The 17,801-nt window shown below is 37.4% G+C and overlaps 2 protein-coding genes and 1 long non-coding RNA gene across 6 annotated transcripts in view; 1 reads left to right on the top strand and 2 right to left on the bottom strand.

Moving 5' to 3' along the window:
* Positions 1-3,300: 3,300 nt before the first annotated feature.
* LOC144655959 (uncharacterized) overlaps positions 3,301-17,801 on the bottom strand; it is a 77,512-nt gene continuing 63,011 nt past the window's right edge. Inside the window, exons 7-8 of one of the 2 annotated variants that reach the window (XM_078516159.1) lie at positions 4,816-5,002; positions 3,301-3,844 (exon numbers count right to left, since the gene is read on the bottom strand). In XM_078516159.1, the coding sequence (XP_078372285.1) occupies positions 3,525-3,844; positions 4,816-5,002 (507 nt within the window). In that variant the 3' untranslated portion in view covers positions 3,301-3,524. The remainder of the gene's footprint in view (positions 3,845-4,815; positions 5,003-17,801) is intronic. The other variant, XM_078516158.1, reaches the window with a different exon arrangement.
* Positions 6,814-11,121, top strand: LOC144655971 (uncharacterized). Its single transcript, XR_013571226.1, has 5 exons — positions 6,814-6,986; positions 7,312-7,444; positions 8,038-8,115; positions 10,044-10,090; positions 11,023-11,121. It is a non-coding gene; the product is annotated as an uncharacterized LOC144655971 (long non-coding RNA).
* On the bottom strand, positions 11,422-17,142 carry LOC144655967 (uncharacterized). 3 transcript variants are annotated; one of them, XM_078516171.1, is made up of 5 exons: positions 15,247-17,142; positions 14,456-14,510; positions 13,754-13,924; positions 12,893-12,995; positions 11,426-12,058 (listed from the first exon to the last, which is right to left on the bottom strand). In XM_078516171.1, exons 2-5 carry the CDS (start codon positions 14,467-14,469, stop codon positions 11,978-11,980), a joined length of 369 nt encoding a protein of 122 aa, XP_078372297.1. In that variant the 5' UTR covers positions 14,470-14,510; positions 15,247-17,142; the 3' UTR covers positions 11,426-11,977. The 3 variants fall into 3 exon arrangements, with proteins under 3 accessions (XP_078372295.1, XP_078372297.1, XP_078372296.1); XM_078516170.1 differs by having other exon boundaries at positions 11,427-12,058; positions 14,456-14,505; positions 15,247-15,739; XM_078516169.1 differs by lacking the exons at positions 14,456-14,510; positions 15,247-17,142 and adding an exon at positions 14,277-14,408 and having other exon boundaries at positions 11,422-12,058; positions 13,754-14,012.

Raw genomic sequence — 17,801 nt, 5'->3', positions numbered from 1 at the left:
AGCCTGTCCCAGCCATTTGCTATGATAGGGAGCAGCCCCCAATAGAATAAAGGAGAGTGGTTTGAGGATGCTTCTGTTTTACTCCTCGTTCTAGTTTCATGCTGCTCTCCCACTAACCGAGGCTTTGAGCGGACTACACAGTTCAGTTATCAGACATAACGATGCCTTGATGTGACATAAAAAACATCTTCCTTCAGCCAAAGCGCAAAACTCTGATCAGTGACTTTAAAAATGGGGGATTGCGAATGCCCCATATAGAGACGCTCATTAAAACAAAAAGAATTATGTGCATGAAAAAATATTCGGAGAACTATAACAGCACCTGGAAGGTGTTCCTAGATAATTACCTTTCCGATTTTGGAGGCTCTTTCTTGCTGAAGTGCAATTACGATGTTAAATATCTTCCAAAGTCATTTCCAAAATTCTATAGAGAATGTCTGAATGAGTGGGCAAATTACAAGGAACAGTTCATTTCCACTCCTGCGAACGTGTTAGATGAATTCATTTGGAACAACAAGTTTATTTGTATAGACGGAAAACCGCTGTTTAGAAATAAAATAGTCAAGAAAGGTATAATCAATTTACGTGACTTGTTAAATGGCACAGGTAAACTGCTGAAAACTTGGAACGCATTACAGAACAAAAACATAACAATGGCTGAACACTTCCTTCTTATGAGTATTTTTGACACTATCCCGTTGGAATGGAAAGCTATTTTAAACCCCTTGCCTACCAAGGACGTATATATACGTCCTCTCTATTGTCACGCAACGACCGAGGACGTATATATACGTCCTCAACCAAAGAACATCGCTGAAAGCCTGGTTGTTCGCGATGCCTTGAATATTTTATCCCCGGTTGTTGAGAAAGGTCTGGTACTACTTGTGAAAGACCGCTGACCCAATAAAATTGCTTTTTGCTCGGACAATTTACAAAATGGCGGCTTGCGTGTGTGAAGGCAGAATGGACGAGAATGAACACGGATGAAGCTATTGCTGAAAGCGTTGTCGATTGCAACTCTGATATAAGTGATTTTCGTCACAGCGAATTTTAGCCAAGTGATTCTGAAGAGTCTGAACAAAAAGAAGAAGAAGGTGGCAAAGAAGAAGCCACGATCGATCGAAGAAATTGAACCTCCAAATGCACGTGGTCAAGGAGTTCGCCAGGGAGCTGTACGAGTCAACCGTACAATAAGAGAATGAGGAAAAGCCAGAGGAATTCATTTTAAATGTTTTATCTAGGTGTTCTTTAATATTTTAACTGAAAAGATGCCATTACTTAGCCAAATGTAGAATCTCATTAAAAATTCAATATGGCCGCTGGTTGCTTAGTGTGTTTGGCTCTGGTAGGCAAGGGGTTAAAACAACAATTACAAATAATTCGCGCGGAAACGAACGATTCTAAAGACGTCGTTTTCCCGAACACTTCGAAGGTGCTATATTGGGATCTTGTAAAGAACATAGAGGCTGTTCCGACATCAAAACGTAAATACGAAGAATTGTTTCCAACAACTGATTTGCCATGCCAAGATATTTATAACCTTCCTAGGAGCGTAACTGTCTATTCCAAAACTAGAGAATTCCAGTATAAGTTATTACACAGAATTGTGTTCACTAATAAAGCCCTTTATAAAATGGGTCTAGTTTCTTCCTTCTCGTGCACGTTTTGTAGTGAATCTGAGGAATCCCTTGAGCATTTATTCATTCACTGTGAAATTACATCTGGCTTTTGGATTTCAGTAAAGGAATGGCTTCAAAACTACCTTACTGACGTTAATAATTTAAATGCTTTTAATATAACATTTGGGTTTTTTAGAAAAGATCTTCCTTTACTAAATCATATCATCATCTTATGTAAGCAAGTAATTTTTCAATGTCGAAACCTCAATATAAAGCCATCTCTTTCGTTATTTAAAGCCAGGATAAAAATAACTCACGATTTAGAACTTGCCATAGCTAAACAAAACAAAAAGCTAAAAAATCATAACGAAAAATGGAAAGAGCTCCTCCCTGTTTTTCAACAGTAATTAAGAAATGTAGAGTTAATATTTTATAATTTTTTTTGACGGAACTTATAACTAGACACTTCTTGTATTTTTCGCATTTTCGTGTGTGTGTAATTTTTTTCCCTTTTTCTTCTTTGTTTTTCTATAGACTAAGTGTAAGTAGTGTTAGTTTTCTTCTTCTTCTGCTCAACAATTATACTTGTATTTTAGTAATGTAAGTAACCGTCCCGTAAGTAGTGTAAGTAATCTTTTTGTAAGTAGTCTTTTTTTTTTTCTGTAAGTGATGTAAGTACCTGTATCAATTGATTTGTAAATAAGCTTTTTTCTTTTTTTGTGTGTTGCAAATAATAATAAAAAAAATCTTCCTTCAGCCAACAATAAGAATTATGACCACTTGAACTGTCGATAACCCAGTTCTTAGTCGAGGTAACGGATTAATGGGTCTCTACCTGTTCCCAGTGTGATATTCTTCCAGCTGACCTGTAGATCCACAAACGTAGGGAGCAGGTAAATTGTGATTTTCAATGTCGTCACTTAAAGAATGAATCACCATTTCGCTCGTTATTTTTTTTAACTTCTTATTACTATTGACTCAGAGGCTGATCTGTTAAATGAAAATCTCGATAAAACTTATTTATTTTACAACTAGTGTGAAAACCCGCGCGCTCACTTTGAGGGACTTCCAGGAGGAGGGAGTGGGGATTTTATAAACGAAATAAACTGTCAACTCCAATCGCAAAAATTGCGCTAACAAAATCCTATCATTACCCTAGACAAAAAAAAAGATTTGAGAGCGCGATACAATGGAAAACAATAACAATAACCTTGTCATGTTCATGTAATTCTGGTAAGGAGATTCTTTGTTTTGAAAGCTGTCAATTAACCATAACATGGATGTCCAATATCAAAGGCTCAAGCCGACATGGCATTCTTTTCCCCCCGCTCGGGTTGCATTGTGACCCCCCAGGCTCGAAGTCTGTAGGCGGGGCGGGACGGCGGGCTGCATACACTCTCTCGATAACCAATTTTTTTGCGGCTTCATGGGTTTACCAAATTTCCTTACCAATTGTGCTCCGATGGAGCTCCGCTCCGTATTAGAGGACCTTCAATAAGATGGACGAACGAGCACCACCACCTCGATCTGAGGGTCCTTTGAGTCCACCCGGCTGCACCTGGTTTATTATTCGCTGGTTGAAAACTCCTGCTCTAGTCAAATTGTTACTTAGATCACCACTGTCATTTTTTGAAACAAGACAATTATTACAAGACAATAAACTTTGATTCAGGGTATCCAAAAGAGTAGCCTGCAGAAGAAAGATGATAAACGCTATTTCGTTGAAGCAACAACTGGTCGACTTCCACTGACGAAGGACTAAACCCGAAACATCTAGAATTTTTGAATAATTTTTAATTTATAGCACCTACTACTCGAGCGAGCGATAACTTTGTTTACAAGCAAAAGGAAAAATATTTTCTGTTAATCCCTTTTAAAAAGAGTCGACCACCTTATATGATGTCCTCAACAGAGACCTTCCGCGTACGTCCTGGTGTTCAAATTATCTTTGTTGGGCACTGTGATGTCGCACGATAAGTCTGTCAAGGAAGGCTTCGTTACATTCGCAGTAGCCTTCTCCGTAGTACATTCACTTCCATCATTTGGACCAGAGAAATCGTTTTCACTTCCCTCGACTACACGGACTCCATCATTTTGAATAAAGGGTTGATCCCTGTTGTCATTCTGTCTGCAAAGCAATCTCCAGATGCCAATCGGGGCAATAACGAGACCAAGTATTCCAGCAACACTGGCGACTACTGGAACCACGATGTTTTCCAGGTCTCCTACACATGTGCAAAGAAAATAGTTGCATTTTTAGTCAAAATTTCTCTTCTTCCTATAAGTCACTGTTTTCATGGGTCATTTTCAAAAAGCCCTTCTTGTCATGTAGTCCAAACATCAGCTTCCTCTCAGAAATGTTTTGGCAGAAAGCCTATGAGAGAAGAATTTCTGCGAGGAAGCAATGGCCGATTCCCTCTATGGCGCGCGCCTGCAGGGAATCACGGTAGTTGTATCCATCGTTGCTAAGTCTCGCGCATGGTGTGATGAATACAACTACCATGATTCCCTGCAGGCGCGCGCCATAGAGGGAATTGGGCATTGATTAAACGAGAGCCGTAAGAGCTGTTTTGGGATTGCTTGATACTTAGTGGGGTTGTTTCCATTCATGTACCTAAAATCGTATTCTCCATGACAATAACAATGACGATGGCATTGTTTATTAATGTGGACATTACACTTAGCTATGGTCTCGGTGCGTCCTACAGATATGACTGGCAAAGTCTGTACGAACGAACTAGCTAGTTTACAGGTGAACCTATAAAATTTATCTTCCCTGTTATGTGCAAATGTGAAACTCTCGTTTTCTGTTGAGAGAATTTCAGAAAGAATTATCTTGTAGGGAACGATTTACGCTCGACGGTTAATATAACACAAAGTTAATTTTAGTAATCGCATCTTTCATCTAAGAAAACGGCATCTAAATTCTTGCATCGAATAGTGCAAACTGCCTGTAGGTAAGTCAATGGCATAGCTGCTGCAGTCGATAGTTCTAGCTAGTGAGTTGTTAAAACCCTCCAATAAGTATGAAAATAGCACTAACGTCGTATGGGTAATTCAGTGCCTTCTTTCCTATGAAGGCATAGCCTGAGAGCTCTGAGTGGTTCAGAATGTTTCTAATTCTTTTATTTCCTTTCACGGAAGCTCAGCTTCACACCCGTGCTAGACATTGAACACAGTTTACCATTCAACTTACTAGAAGAACCTGTGGCAGTGGGCTCCTCAGAAGGGCCCTTTTCAGAAGGATCAACCGTGGCGTTAGGTTCCTCAGTAGGGTGCTTTTCAGTAGGTACAGCCGTGGTAGTCGGTTTCTTAGTAGAGCGCCCTGAATGACTAATCACACAAGCATTCGGACACGCGCATTTGTGCGTCAGCTTGAAAACCTGAAGAAAATGACAAAACATAAGTTTGAACAGTTTTCTAAGATTCAGATTGTTGTTATGCATCCTGCATACTGACGTTGTTGATCTTCTTGTAAAGCAATTTTGATAGGCGTTGGCGAAATAGTAAGGCTAATTGAAACCAATATGATTCTTCGAAGCGTGTTTATAGTGCTCGTGAAGTAGGCCGTTCCCAAAACGCATGCAATTTTTCTGTGATGATTCAAATGTATACGATTTTACGGTAAACGTCTGTTTGGCAGTTTTAATTATTGTACTTTCCTTCGTTTCTTCTGGCAACACATCTGTCTTTTATGAATTTTATAGCTAGCGTTAGTTTCAAAACTGTTCGTCTTGTTTTCATAGTCTCCCGTTCCAGAAATAAGCTTACTTTGGAAACGATAAACTGAATTGAGCTTGGATTAACTGATAGAAGACTTCTATTATAGTTAGCAAAACTTTGTAAGCATGGAATACAGATAATGATTCTAATTAATGGTCGGTCGATATTTCAATTAACCTATATTCCTGTCATCACTTACAAATTCTCCGCTTCCACTAGCGTCCACTACTTCAAAGCTTGCTTGTTTGTTATTTTGGTTACACTTCTGCAACAAAGTGGTCTTTCGAATGTAGCCGTCACTACAAAATAGCAATCCAAAGGTATTATCATACTGTGTCTTTTCCAAAGTACAGCGACACAATAGTTCTGGTTTCTAGCACGGCGGGACCGGTAGGGATGCTATTTACTCCCGGTTTGTGAACTGTCTGGTACAATGTCTTACACAAGAACAAAACATGAGGACACTGTCCAACTTTGAATCCGAACCTCTTGATTCAAAGCCTAACATATCAACAATTGGTGACCACGCCTCCCATAGATAGAATTTTAATACAGGAGAATATCCGGATTAGTTGAGCTAAAACGAATCCTGTCTGTGAATCCTAAGTGCTGCATTTCCAGTAAACGTTTGTTCATCCATTGCAGAGTTATGGAACGTGAATTACTCATCGAATTCATCGCTAAAATGATAACAACCAAACAAACTAAACTGGCCTGTAAATACAAGGCAAGATAGTTATTTTGGTTTTTTTTTTCTGTTATGTCTAGCTACAATAGGTGATGCCATCGACATACACTTGCCATTTTCAAGTTCGCCTCCGAAACCTGAAATCAAGAAGTTCCATCCTTTCTATTGTAGAAGACAAATTTGCCACTCAAACCGCTCTGTACTTGTTAGGACGACAACAACAACAGAAATAAATAATGCTTAAATCGCTTGGCACATAATTACATACCCAGTATACTGCAGCATTGGCATCTTATAGCGGAGCTCGCAGCGCGCGAAGCGCGCCAGCGGAGCACCATGGGTAATGCGGGTAATGATTTTTGTCAAACCATGAAGCCAGAAAAATTTGGTTGCGTACGCGCCCCGCGCGCGCCTACAGATTCTCAGGGAAGGGGAGGGGTGTCACAAGGCAACCCGACCGGGGGAGGAGAATGTCCTATTATTATTCCCCAACGACTGCTTTTATCTTTATCTTTGATATTTGACATGATTGAACGTCTTTGTTATGGTCAATTGACAGCTGTCAAAACAAGGATTCCGCTGACCAGTATCACATGACCATATCGCGGGCTCAAATGTTGACCACATCGAGGTTAACTGTTTTTTTTAAAGTTGACCGCTGACCGAGAAATTTTCGCCATTGAATCGCGGGCGCAAAGACGTTTCCATGGTCATTTGCTGTAGATTCACATGAAGGGGGAAGTGAGAAAATGGAAGTACGCATTTGTGCTCCGCAGACTGTCGGCTCGACTAAATATTTTCGTACGATTCGGACAAGCTGAGACAAGCGAAAACAAGCTGTATTTTGTACTTGGTTGGGAGCAACTTCAGAATACCCGGCCACATTTTTTCGTCCATTAATCCACTGTTCCCGAGAACAAAGGAACGGAGACAAAACGAGCAGTGTACTGGTGAAGGTGAGTACAAGACTGCAATGTTTTTGTTATTATCTCTACCTTTTGTCTCACTTGATATCCAAAGTAAGCTTATATTTACGGCACATTTTACTTGCTTAAAGCTTATGTTATTCCCTGGTTTCGCCACTAAGTATTTGCTTGTGACATGGCTACTGTTGAAAAATACTATTCCTTAAAATTCAGTTTTACTGAAATAGGAGAATTTGATTTGTAACCAAAAATTTATTGGGCCATTGAGGGACGACTGAATTCACAAAGAATATCAACACATTTCGAAGAAAATTACCATTTTTTAATGTTTGTGATGTGATTATTTGTTTTACAGTGCTGGGAGAGCAGCTGCTGGAATTTCGAGATGAAAATGAAAGTGATGGCAGTTTACAAGAAGCGCCTGAGATTTTGTTTACTCCGAGTGAAATAGATTCAGTACATGCAGTTTATTGATATTCATGATGGAGGTAAAATGACTGTTCATTTAATCAGAGTAAATAAACAGCTTTACTTATCTCATTGCTTAATTCCTTTACTGAAAGCTGGAATTTTTGTGAGCAAATTCATACCATGCAGCTGTGTATGCAAACTCTAATACATTGACTTTTGTTATTTACAATCAGTGTTGAATGTGCATCTGAAAATCGTAGTTTAATACGGCAATGTTGCTATAACTTTACTTAATTCTTATCAAGGCTTAAAAAATAAATTTGTAGCCCATAAAATGAAACACTTACAAATTCTTACTGTACTTAACATGTTCAGTAAGAAATACTATCATTAATTTTTAAGTGATGGTGTCGTGGCTTTATGTCATGGGCCAATGGACAGGGCTTTTTGGTTTGTTGCGCTCAATGGAACATAAATCAACTAAAAGTTTACCAGTATTCCAATAAAATCCCCAAGTAGAAAAGCGTCACCAAGTAGAAAGTGTCACTAACAGTGAATAAATGGAAGAGGCTAATAATATGTGATGGGCCATTAGATAAGACAGAAATGTTTGTTAATTATTTTAATAAACAGGGCCATTAATTAGAGCTGGTGTGGTGATTTTTAATAGATTATCGTAAATCTTCCAAGCTACTTGCTGAGTTTAAAGCAAAGATGGTCAAAGATTATATCCCGTTACGAAAACAAGGTAAGCTAAGCTTATTATTGATGTTCCTTTTACCTTATTGAAATTCGTTTTGTCTTAAACACGAGTTGTATTCAAAGCAGACAGCTTCCACTGCAATAAATTTGTTTATCCTGTAATTAATTCACCGAAGTAGGAGGAACACAGCACTTTAAAACGTTGGAAAGAGCAAATTTCCAGTTACACTACAGTACAAGATCAAAATTTACATGTGTATTTGCAAATTTGTAAGAATGTGTTCGAGTCAGACACAGTAGGGGACATTGCTAGCTGACAGCCTTAGCGAAATATAGTTTTCTCAATGACCTATGCTATTTTTTACTGAGAACTTTGCTTAGTTTTCCTTATTTTAGTGAAAATGTTTTGTGAAAGTTTTGTATTTATAATCTGATAACAGCCGTTCTGGGAATAAATTGATAATTTTATTCACATTTTTCCAGGCGTAGACAATCGATAAACCGATAATCGATAACAATCCGTAGCAATCAATATCAATCTTCGTATTGTTTTACTTAATACTAGCGCCATCTAATATCTTTAAGGTAATTCCCTAGAAATAGAACTGCTCATAGATTTCCAACTAAACTTTGCCAGTTGGTTGTTTACCTTAAGGGAAGTTAAATTTTGAATTAAAAGGGGGGTCACCGTATTCGTTTAGGAGCAGGAAGACCTTGTATTTACCATATAATTCCTTATATTTCCTTTGCGAGTACTGCTGAAAGTGCACCTTTTCGGTGATAATGTATTATTCTGCCATAGAAATTGATCTGTATTCATTTTATAGAAAGAATTTGATCGCTACTTTCGAACTAAGAGAAAAAATTGATAGGTCACCGAACTCGTTTACGAGAAAATGATGATTTCTATCTCACGCGAGCCAAGTCGCATAGAAAAAAGCCGCCATTTTGTTTATGTGCGCATGCTAATTAGGCGTAAAATTCTGCGCACTAAGGACGCGCAATGCAATACTAGGGAATCACCTTAAAACAAATATACATTTACACCTCCAGGGGTTCCTTGGGATTAGTGATTGTTATTGATTACTGTCGATTGCTATCGATTTTTATCGATTTTTTCAATCGATAACAATCAATGATAAATTTTTTTTGCGAGTTCTATTGTTATCAATTACCGATTATCAATTTGTGATTGATATCAATAGATATCGATTGTATCGACAGATTTGGGATATCGATTTCTATCGATTGACTATGCCTGGATTCTTATAAATTACAATAAAGAAAAAACCACAGATTCTAATTTGTTATGTGTAAGATCATGAACTTTTTTTTATGTTATAACAACCAAATTGATCAGTTATAATATATGATAAGCAGCTCTCAAATTTTGCTGGCCTAGGACAGTGCATGTGACACTGTATTAATTAGCAAACTTGTGACTGTATAATTAACTTGTAGTCAGATAATCATGACATGCCTGGGCCTTTACCCATTATGCAAGCAGGCATGAAAAATTAATTGCTTGACAGGAAAATCTACTTGCCCCGGACAACCAGAGGGGAATTGTGGCTATTAGCATTGCTATCTTGACGGTTGTGACTGGTACAATGTTTTAATCCTTTCAAAATTTTCCAGCCTAAAGCAGTGACTATCAGATACTTTTGCCTGAATTATTTTTTCTACAAGAGTAGCAGGTTAGTCTTCGATCCTGAAATAAAAAAAAAAGTTTAAAATGTGCCTGTCTGCAATGAGGAAAATATCATTTAAAGCAAATTTAAAATACATGTACCATTCAAATGTACATCAAGGTTTACTAGGTTATTTGAGTGACCGGTATTTATGGAGGTTGTATGAGGCAGTTTGAGTTTATCATTAATTTCATATAAGCAAATCTGTTGCATTTCTAAATTTTGCTATATTAGGATTTCCATACCTTTTATGAGTTTTTGATATGTGTACATTTTGTTTTAGCGAGGGAAAACAGGAATTCAAGGGGTGCAGTTAATGTGATGATAAAGGTAAGCATTACATTAGTGTCAGTTTATACCTTTATTTCTTTAAATGCTCTGTGACAGAGTTTAGTTTATGTGAATCTACATTAGTGCATGAAACTTGTTTTTTAAGTGTAAAATTTTGGGGTTTGAAATATGATAAGTGTTTTAACTGCTTGGTAAGTTTATGTCTCCTCAAAATCGTGGTTCCTATTGAGGAATTTAATATACACAATTTACATGTAATAGCACATGTAAATATACATACAAAATGTAATGTTTTCATTGTTCAAGAAAAGAGGGGGTGGGGGAGGGGTAGGAGGGCAAAAAACCCAACAAGATCTGCTACCTGACCCGACATATTACTGGAATACTTGTAATTTTTTTTATTAACAGCTAACCATAATATCTACATGTAAGCTTAAGCCCTAACTTAACATAAATTGTCTTGTTGTGGTACTAGGCGAATAAAGAAATAGAATTTTAACTCAGCTGAAATTTCACATGAAAACAAAAAGTTGATAAACTTTTAGAGCTGCTAAGGCCAGAAAAGCCAGTTGGGCTTGTTGATGAGCCAGCACAGTGTTTTCTTAGCTACTGGTACATCGCTAAGAAAGGAAAGAATATGTAAGCTTTCGTGGAATTAATCACAGTGCTTTCAACAGCACTTGTCAGAGAGTGAATTTTAGCCAGTGATTGACCCCAAAACACCCACCAAAGCTCATTCATGTGCCAGGTCTTATTGATAGCACTATTTATGCCTTCATTAGGTCAAAGGATTTTTTGGTTCTGAACATATCACCCAACACAGTCCCTGGCCCAGGCAAAAATTGGAAAAATATATCTCTTTTTCATGCATCTGCAGAGTGTTCTGGACAATTTAAGCTAATTTAAAATTATAAACATTCATTTGATGCCAATGATCATCAACAAATCTTATGTTTTTTTGCCTTTTTCAGGGTTAACATGAGTAGCAGAATTTGCACAGAGTTGCAGACACAGAAAGAGATAAATGAACAATCAGATTATTATATTATATTCTTCATTGCATGTACAAATGTCCTGTGTGTAGAATACAATTTATTTATAAGGACAAGTGTAATTTTAAAGTTAATGAAATAAAGCCAGATAAGGTACAATCATGTACATAAAAAATCATCCTGCTACCTAAACATTTAATTCCCAGTGCCCACACTGCAAAGAACAATAATTATGATAATGAGATACACATTTCATCAATCTCTTAATGCATGGTAAAATGGTAAAATGGCAGGGTAAAATTTTTGCCAAGCAATCTATATCTGAGTTTAGAACTAACAAACAGTATTTATGCCTCTCCAGAATTTTTGCTAAGTTTACATGTAATTAAGCAAAGGGCAAAGGGACCCATATAAAGGAAAAAGGTGTTATCGTTTTGGGTACCATATTTGGCAGAATGACAGAATGTCAATATTTTGCTTGCCACTACCTTTTACTCCAGTTTGCTAGCAGGAAGCTGTTATTTTTGGTGTTAGGCAATAATAATAGTGTCATTGTTACCATTCCATCGTATAGGGCCCCCATTTGGGGAAGGGGGGAAGCTATGCAAAACTTTCCAGTTGTATGCTACAGTATGTACAGCTGTAACATACCAGTTATGATGGGGGTATGGATATGTTCTAGAGCAACCCTTTCTTTGTTCTTGTTTAACTTTGAGAGTTGCGAGTGTATCTTTAGAACCAAGGTTATGCATAGACTACTAATGATATTTTTGATTGATCGATTTTTTTTTAACTCTTATTTGGTGCTGTTGTTCATGGTGAAAAGGGATACATATCATATATAAAGTAAATAACATGAATAAAAAACAGTCTAAAAATTATTAAGGGGAAATAACTGGGGAGCTCCGCTTTTAGGCTTGCCTAAATCTATATATTACTGTTCATTGAAATCACATTTTGCTGTGCTTTGTTCAGCTATTTTACGATACATGATATCCTTAATCCACCAACACAACTGAAAAAAAGAGGAATTAAAAGTCGTTGTAAAGTTTACTAGCGGATAAAGGATTTCTCGCCAAAACGACCATTCTTTAATACGGCTGAAGTTTCATTTAAATGTAAATTACATTCTTTAATTTCAATGAGTATTGATTTGTGAGTAACGTTTTCTTTTCGTTTATCATCCAGGTACCCGAAAAAAGAATGGTTGCAAACAGTATTCTATTTAAGCAATGTGATCATCTGGCAAGATAGGTAAAACAGGGCAGGGCGACCCCTTCAGGACTTCCCCCATCCAGCCGATCACTCTGCGCGAGCTTTCGAAACTACGCAGTAATATATAGATTTAGGCAAGCCTAAAAGTGGAGCTCCCCGGTTATTTATCTTAGTATTCGGCATGCCTTAGCTCAATCGCAGTTTTCATGCCAGGAGAATAATGACCTTGGTCTATAACGGACAAGATAGATCAAATCGGTGAATACCCCCCGAGCAGGCAGGAAAGCCGAGAGCTATCTTGTCCAAAAGAAAATGGTGTTTTTATGCCAGATGAGAAATCCTTTATTGGTCAAGCTTGTTGATAAATATGGTTACATATCGGCAAGGTTCTATCTTTTTGTGTGATTATGGACCTTGACTGCGTCTCGGTCCAGAAACAAGCGAAAGTAGAACTTAACTAATACCCATCCATCTTGACCCCACGCTTGGTCGACGACCAATACAGGGCATAATTTTATTAGCTGAAAATGAAATTACCGGAAACCTTATTACAGTGTGACTATTTGTACACTTGGAAATAAATTAACCACTAAAAGTATAAATTGTAATTCGCTCCGGTTTTTCACTGACTTACCGCCAAGTCATCTTTACAGTCACCAAAAGATGGTTCTTCTACAAAGTGGAATGATCTGCAAGGGTTGTAGCTGTACGTATATCCCTGATGTTCAACGGTAAATCTGTCGAGGAAACAACAGCTTAGAAACAGCTGCTTATGCACATCTTGTAGCTTGCTACATATATGTTCTAATATCTTTATAACATATATAATAACAGAGCCGCGCAATTAAAAATACAGTACACGTGAGCGTGCGCCACAATCCAATATAGTGCACGCTGATAGCCTGGGCGGTAATGTGAGCAAACCGCTTCGCCATTTTTTTTTGTCGAGAGCGAGTATTAATGTACAGTCCACCGGCAATGGTATGAATCAATAGGCCTTATTCGTATTCTCGGTATTGGACTGGAACTAGCTTGCAATGGAGGCTCATGCGGGGGAATATCATTAAAAACAGCTTCATTCCATTTGCATTTGAAAAGATTACCCGCATTAGCCTCTATTGCAAGCTAGTTCCAGTCCAATACCGAGAATACGAATAAGGCCTATTGGTTCATGTTTTAGCTGTACACTATCAAGTTATGGTGAACTTGGAAAAGTTTGAAGAGCAGTCAAGTTGCTAGAGTGCAACTCGTACGGTTCTTTAATTCATGCTCTCTCAAACATGACCCGCGTTCAGTACAAACTATTCTAAGCTCTGGTTCGATGTTGAACATGGACTTAATTTAATCAATTTTAAGAAATCTGTAGAAACGTAAAGCTGAATCAATCGACAAAATATTCGTGGTAACAGAAGAAATCTCAATAACTAATTATTGCTTAGTCAAAATTCTTCCTTGCATCCCTGAAAAATTAATTCTAATTAATGCTTTCTTTTACCTTGCAGTTTCATCTGCACTTTGAAGTGACGTAATGTTGTAGGTGTCGCCTTTCAGAGTAAAAACACAGTTGCATCTTCCATATGTCTCTTGACATTTCATTGCAGTATACACGAAGGTTATGCACAATAAACGGCTGAACCAGGTTCTGGAAGACATAGTGCAGTGGCCACTAAAAAGACAAATAAACATCCTGTGTTAAATAGTTAAATTAGCAAAGCGGGAGAATAATGTTGGAAGCCCAAAATGCCGCCTGTACGGTCCCCAGCTGTTAAATAGAATGCTATTAATTGTTAATTGAAAAATTGAATAAAAAGAGGTGGAAATGAAGAACTCAAACTGCTAAAATCATTTCTTACGGAAAGAGCCTTCTGATTGGTTTATTAGAGACATCGACTCTCTCAGCTGAGCTACGTTATTACAGACTAGGTAGACTAGGGCACCTGAGAGGGCCATTTAACTTAAATCAACCAATCAGTGTATTGTTGGTCCAAGTATTGTCCATGTTGTTCCAGATAAAATGCATACAGCTGTTTTATTCTTGTTTATTTTTCTCTATTGGCATTTTTGGCAGAATCAAGTCCATGTATGCTTTTTTACCTTTTGTTTTTAACTTTCTCACGACAAAATGTAACACCTAGACAGGTAGCTACCAGTCTACATGAAACAATCTAGACCCAACCACGTAATTTTTTTAACCTACCTTGATCGAGACATTGGCCCTTGGTCTTTTCTTAACTCGCTGTGCTTGATCTGTACTGGCAAGCAAACATATGAGTTACCAACATAAAAAGTAAATTATTTAAGAGCAATTATGCCTATATTTTAAGAAGAGAAATTCAAGTTGAAGGAAGACAGACAGTTTGAAATAGGTCAACATCGCAGTGCAGTGACGCTTTCGTAATGGCACGTCACGTAACGCTTCTTGTATGACAATCTTCAATATAAACAGCTACGACAGAGAACAAAATTCATATCGATAACAACAGTATACTTTCCTACAGTAGGCTTGCTGTTGAAAACGTTCTGTGCTTCCGAACATCACTTCGGTTGGAAATATCGAGCAAATTATTCAATATTTTAATACGTTTTCTAAATTAAAATGTTAACTTTGCATTTCTCGTGTTAGTAAAGACCTTAAGTAAAAGATAGTTACCAAAAATCTAACCTTCAGGTATAGAAAATTGCGAATCGCCTAATGCACCATGCACGATGCACACTGCACGTTTTTTTAAAAATACGAAGCGATCTAGCTAATTGGCAGAATTGTCCTCGATTTGCGTCATGTTTGAGAGTTGAATTTTACTGAATTAAAGGTCAAATTAGTTGCTATGCTTCATGTGACTGCAAGTTTTACTACAAAAAAAATTAAAGTGAAAAAAGACCTTTAATTAGAAGCGTGTTCAACTGATAGAATTTCGTTTACACGGATCGTGCGACCGTGAAACACCATGACGCTATAATCATGAAATATTATACTGCCTCATTGCTTACCTTAGCAATTGCTCGTTCAATTACCTTCTCTTTTCAGAGCCTACACAAAACAAATATGTTTCAGCTGAAATTTGACTCTAGCCTTCTGTCAAGTAACGTGGATTGAGAACAAGCCTACCATTTTAGCCAAGAAACGAACGCGAAATAACATATCAATCTTTTCCGGGAAAGCCCCGAAAAGTCCCGAAAACCGATCACTCGACTCCGGGTCTTGACCACTTGACATGTACCATTCCGAACTGCTTTCGGACGTGACATTTCGTAGAATTTCATCTACGTTGGAAAGAAGAAACTTAAGCTCTCTAAAGGAATTTATTGCAGAGTTGCGATACAACAATCAGTACGGATTCCTACAAAAGGTTATTTCGTTTACAGGTGTCAATTACGTGTAGTTTCGAAGTTTATAGTTTGATGTGTAAACAAAGCTTTCTGAGTAAAAGCAATTTACAAGTCTTTCTGTAACCATTTTGGTAAGATAAGTGTATACAATAACGACTGTTATACAAACTGATAAACCATTAATTGCTTAGTTAATTAATTTATCAGCCATTGTTATGTTAGCTGTAATTGGGAAGAATTCTTCAAACAATTCTAGTAATATTTTGGAAAGACAAATTATTCTATTGGAGCTGAATTCAGTAGCACACTACTTTGGTTGACGTTTAATACTACTTAAAATAATGGATTTCAAGAACGTTTCTAATATTGACATACCTTGCCGGTACAAAATGTTCCCAAGCTGTGCACCTCGTATCCAACCATTTGAATTGCATAGTTTCTATTTTGAGGCTTGCCCATCTCGCTGTCACGCTACAAAGTTACGCCTCCCGCAATATTCCAATTTTCAAGCCCAGACCTATGACAGTTTTTTCTGGTACTGCATTCGCACGACTGTTTTTATAGTGCACACTACTTTAGAAGTGTCGTTACTTCTTTACATACTGTTTTTTCATTTGAGGTTGAATTTCTGTGAAAGCAAGACGAAGTCTACATAAAGAGTCACTGAGACGCAAATGGCTAAAAATGCTACTGTGTGCTTCCCAGCGACTAATATCTATCTCTTAAATTTGATCAGTAAAATTTGCCCTCCCTACCCAATAGTCCAGTTTTGGCCCTCTTTCAGTCATGCATAGCTAAGCTCTTTTGTATAAATGAAATCAAGTCAGCTCAAGAATAAGATTTTAAATAATAATTTTTCGTTTACGTAAATATATAAATTGACTAATGGAAAAGGTGGGGTACTTTAACTTTTCTTTTCATTCTTGTTTCATGGGAGCTAGGGATAATACCAAACGAGACTACTGCGCTAAGGCCTGGCAAAACGAGGAAACATCTTTCCAGAAAAACTGATATATAAACACTGATATATAGCGCGCATATTTCCCCAATTTTTTTTTGTGTGTGTTTCCGCGCGGCATGGAACCATGGCAACACGAGGGAACAGTTATGGAAAAATGTTTTTGGAAAACTGTTTCCTCGTTGTTCCGTTTTTTTTTTCTAAAAAGAGCTGTTTAGAACTTTCAGGACTTGAAAATCCGCTTATGCTGGTTCTATTCAATTCACTACTATTATGGTATTTTAAAAATCAAAGTAGCTATGAGCCACTCAACTCGAAAAAAAAATTATGAATAAGAATGAAAAAACGCAAAATGGCAAATAAAGGTTTGCTGGTCAGAACAAATTATGTCAACGTTTCCACACTTTCATTTGACTTCACTCAGTTAACTACATCCAAAAACAAGAAAGTAAACAGAATTCGTTCAAAGCTTCGGCGAAAGTCTGCCAGGACCTTTGTACCAGTCTGCTAATCAAGAGCAGGCCGAAAGGCGTAAGTTGGTATCCCCTACCCCGTCGGTGTGTAAAGTGTTTTCTTTATTTCTTTTTCCTGTTTGTGTTTATATTTAACAATTATTCGCCGAAGGCGAAGTGATTATTGTTGAATAATCCCCGAGACGAAGTCGAGGGGATTATTCAACAATAATCACTTCGCCTTCGGCGAATAATTGTTTTAGTATAATTTTTAGAGGTGATCATCAAGAACTTAAAAAATAACGATAGCAAACAAGAAAACAGCAAACACAAGTGTTCGCTTGCATACGGTGTAAACCAGTTTAAATCATCGATTGCAATCAGAATTTATTTAGTTAAAGCAATAAAACGGAACAAAACAAACACAATGAGAAAGATAGATGTCCGTTACCTTTGTATGATTGTGGATGACTTCTAAGCGAATGTGTGAATCCTCTTAAAATGAGTAGCTCCGGTGAAAAGAGAACTAGATAATGTTTGCTCAATCGATCTGACTGAGTTTCTCATCGATCGCCCAAACCGCCGTGTTTACGATCATTTCTAATGCCTTGAGAACCATCTCTTGAAAATATTTTCGGTCCAAAAGTCTTGGTAGTTAATTTGAAAAATTCCCAATGTTTAAAATATCCAGGACTTGGACTGGTTTCTTTCAAATCAAAGAAATTTTCATTCAGCAAAAGCGGCCATGTTTACTTCCCTGGATGTCAAAGGTGGCGTGGCTAAGTAACCAAGCCTTCAACGCTATA

Source organism: Oculina patagonica, chromosome 6 (assembly GCF_052425735.1).
Source record: "Oculina patagonica isolate OP01 chromosome 6, crgOcupat, whole genome shotgun sequence".
Lineage (NCBI taxonomy): Eukaryota > Metazoa > Cnidaria > Anthozoa > Scleractinia > Oculinidae > Oculina > Oculina patagonica.
This window is presented reverse-complemented; position numbering and strand designations above follow the sequence as displayed.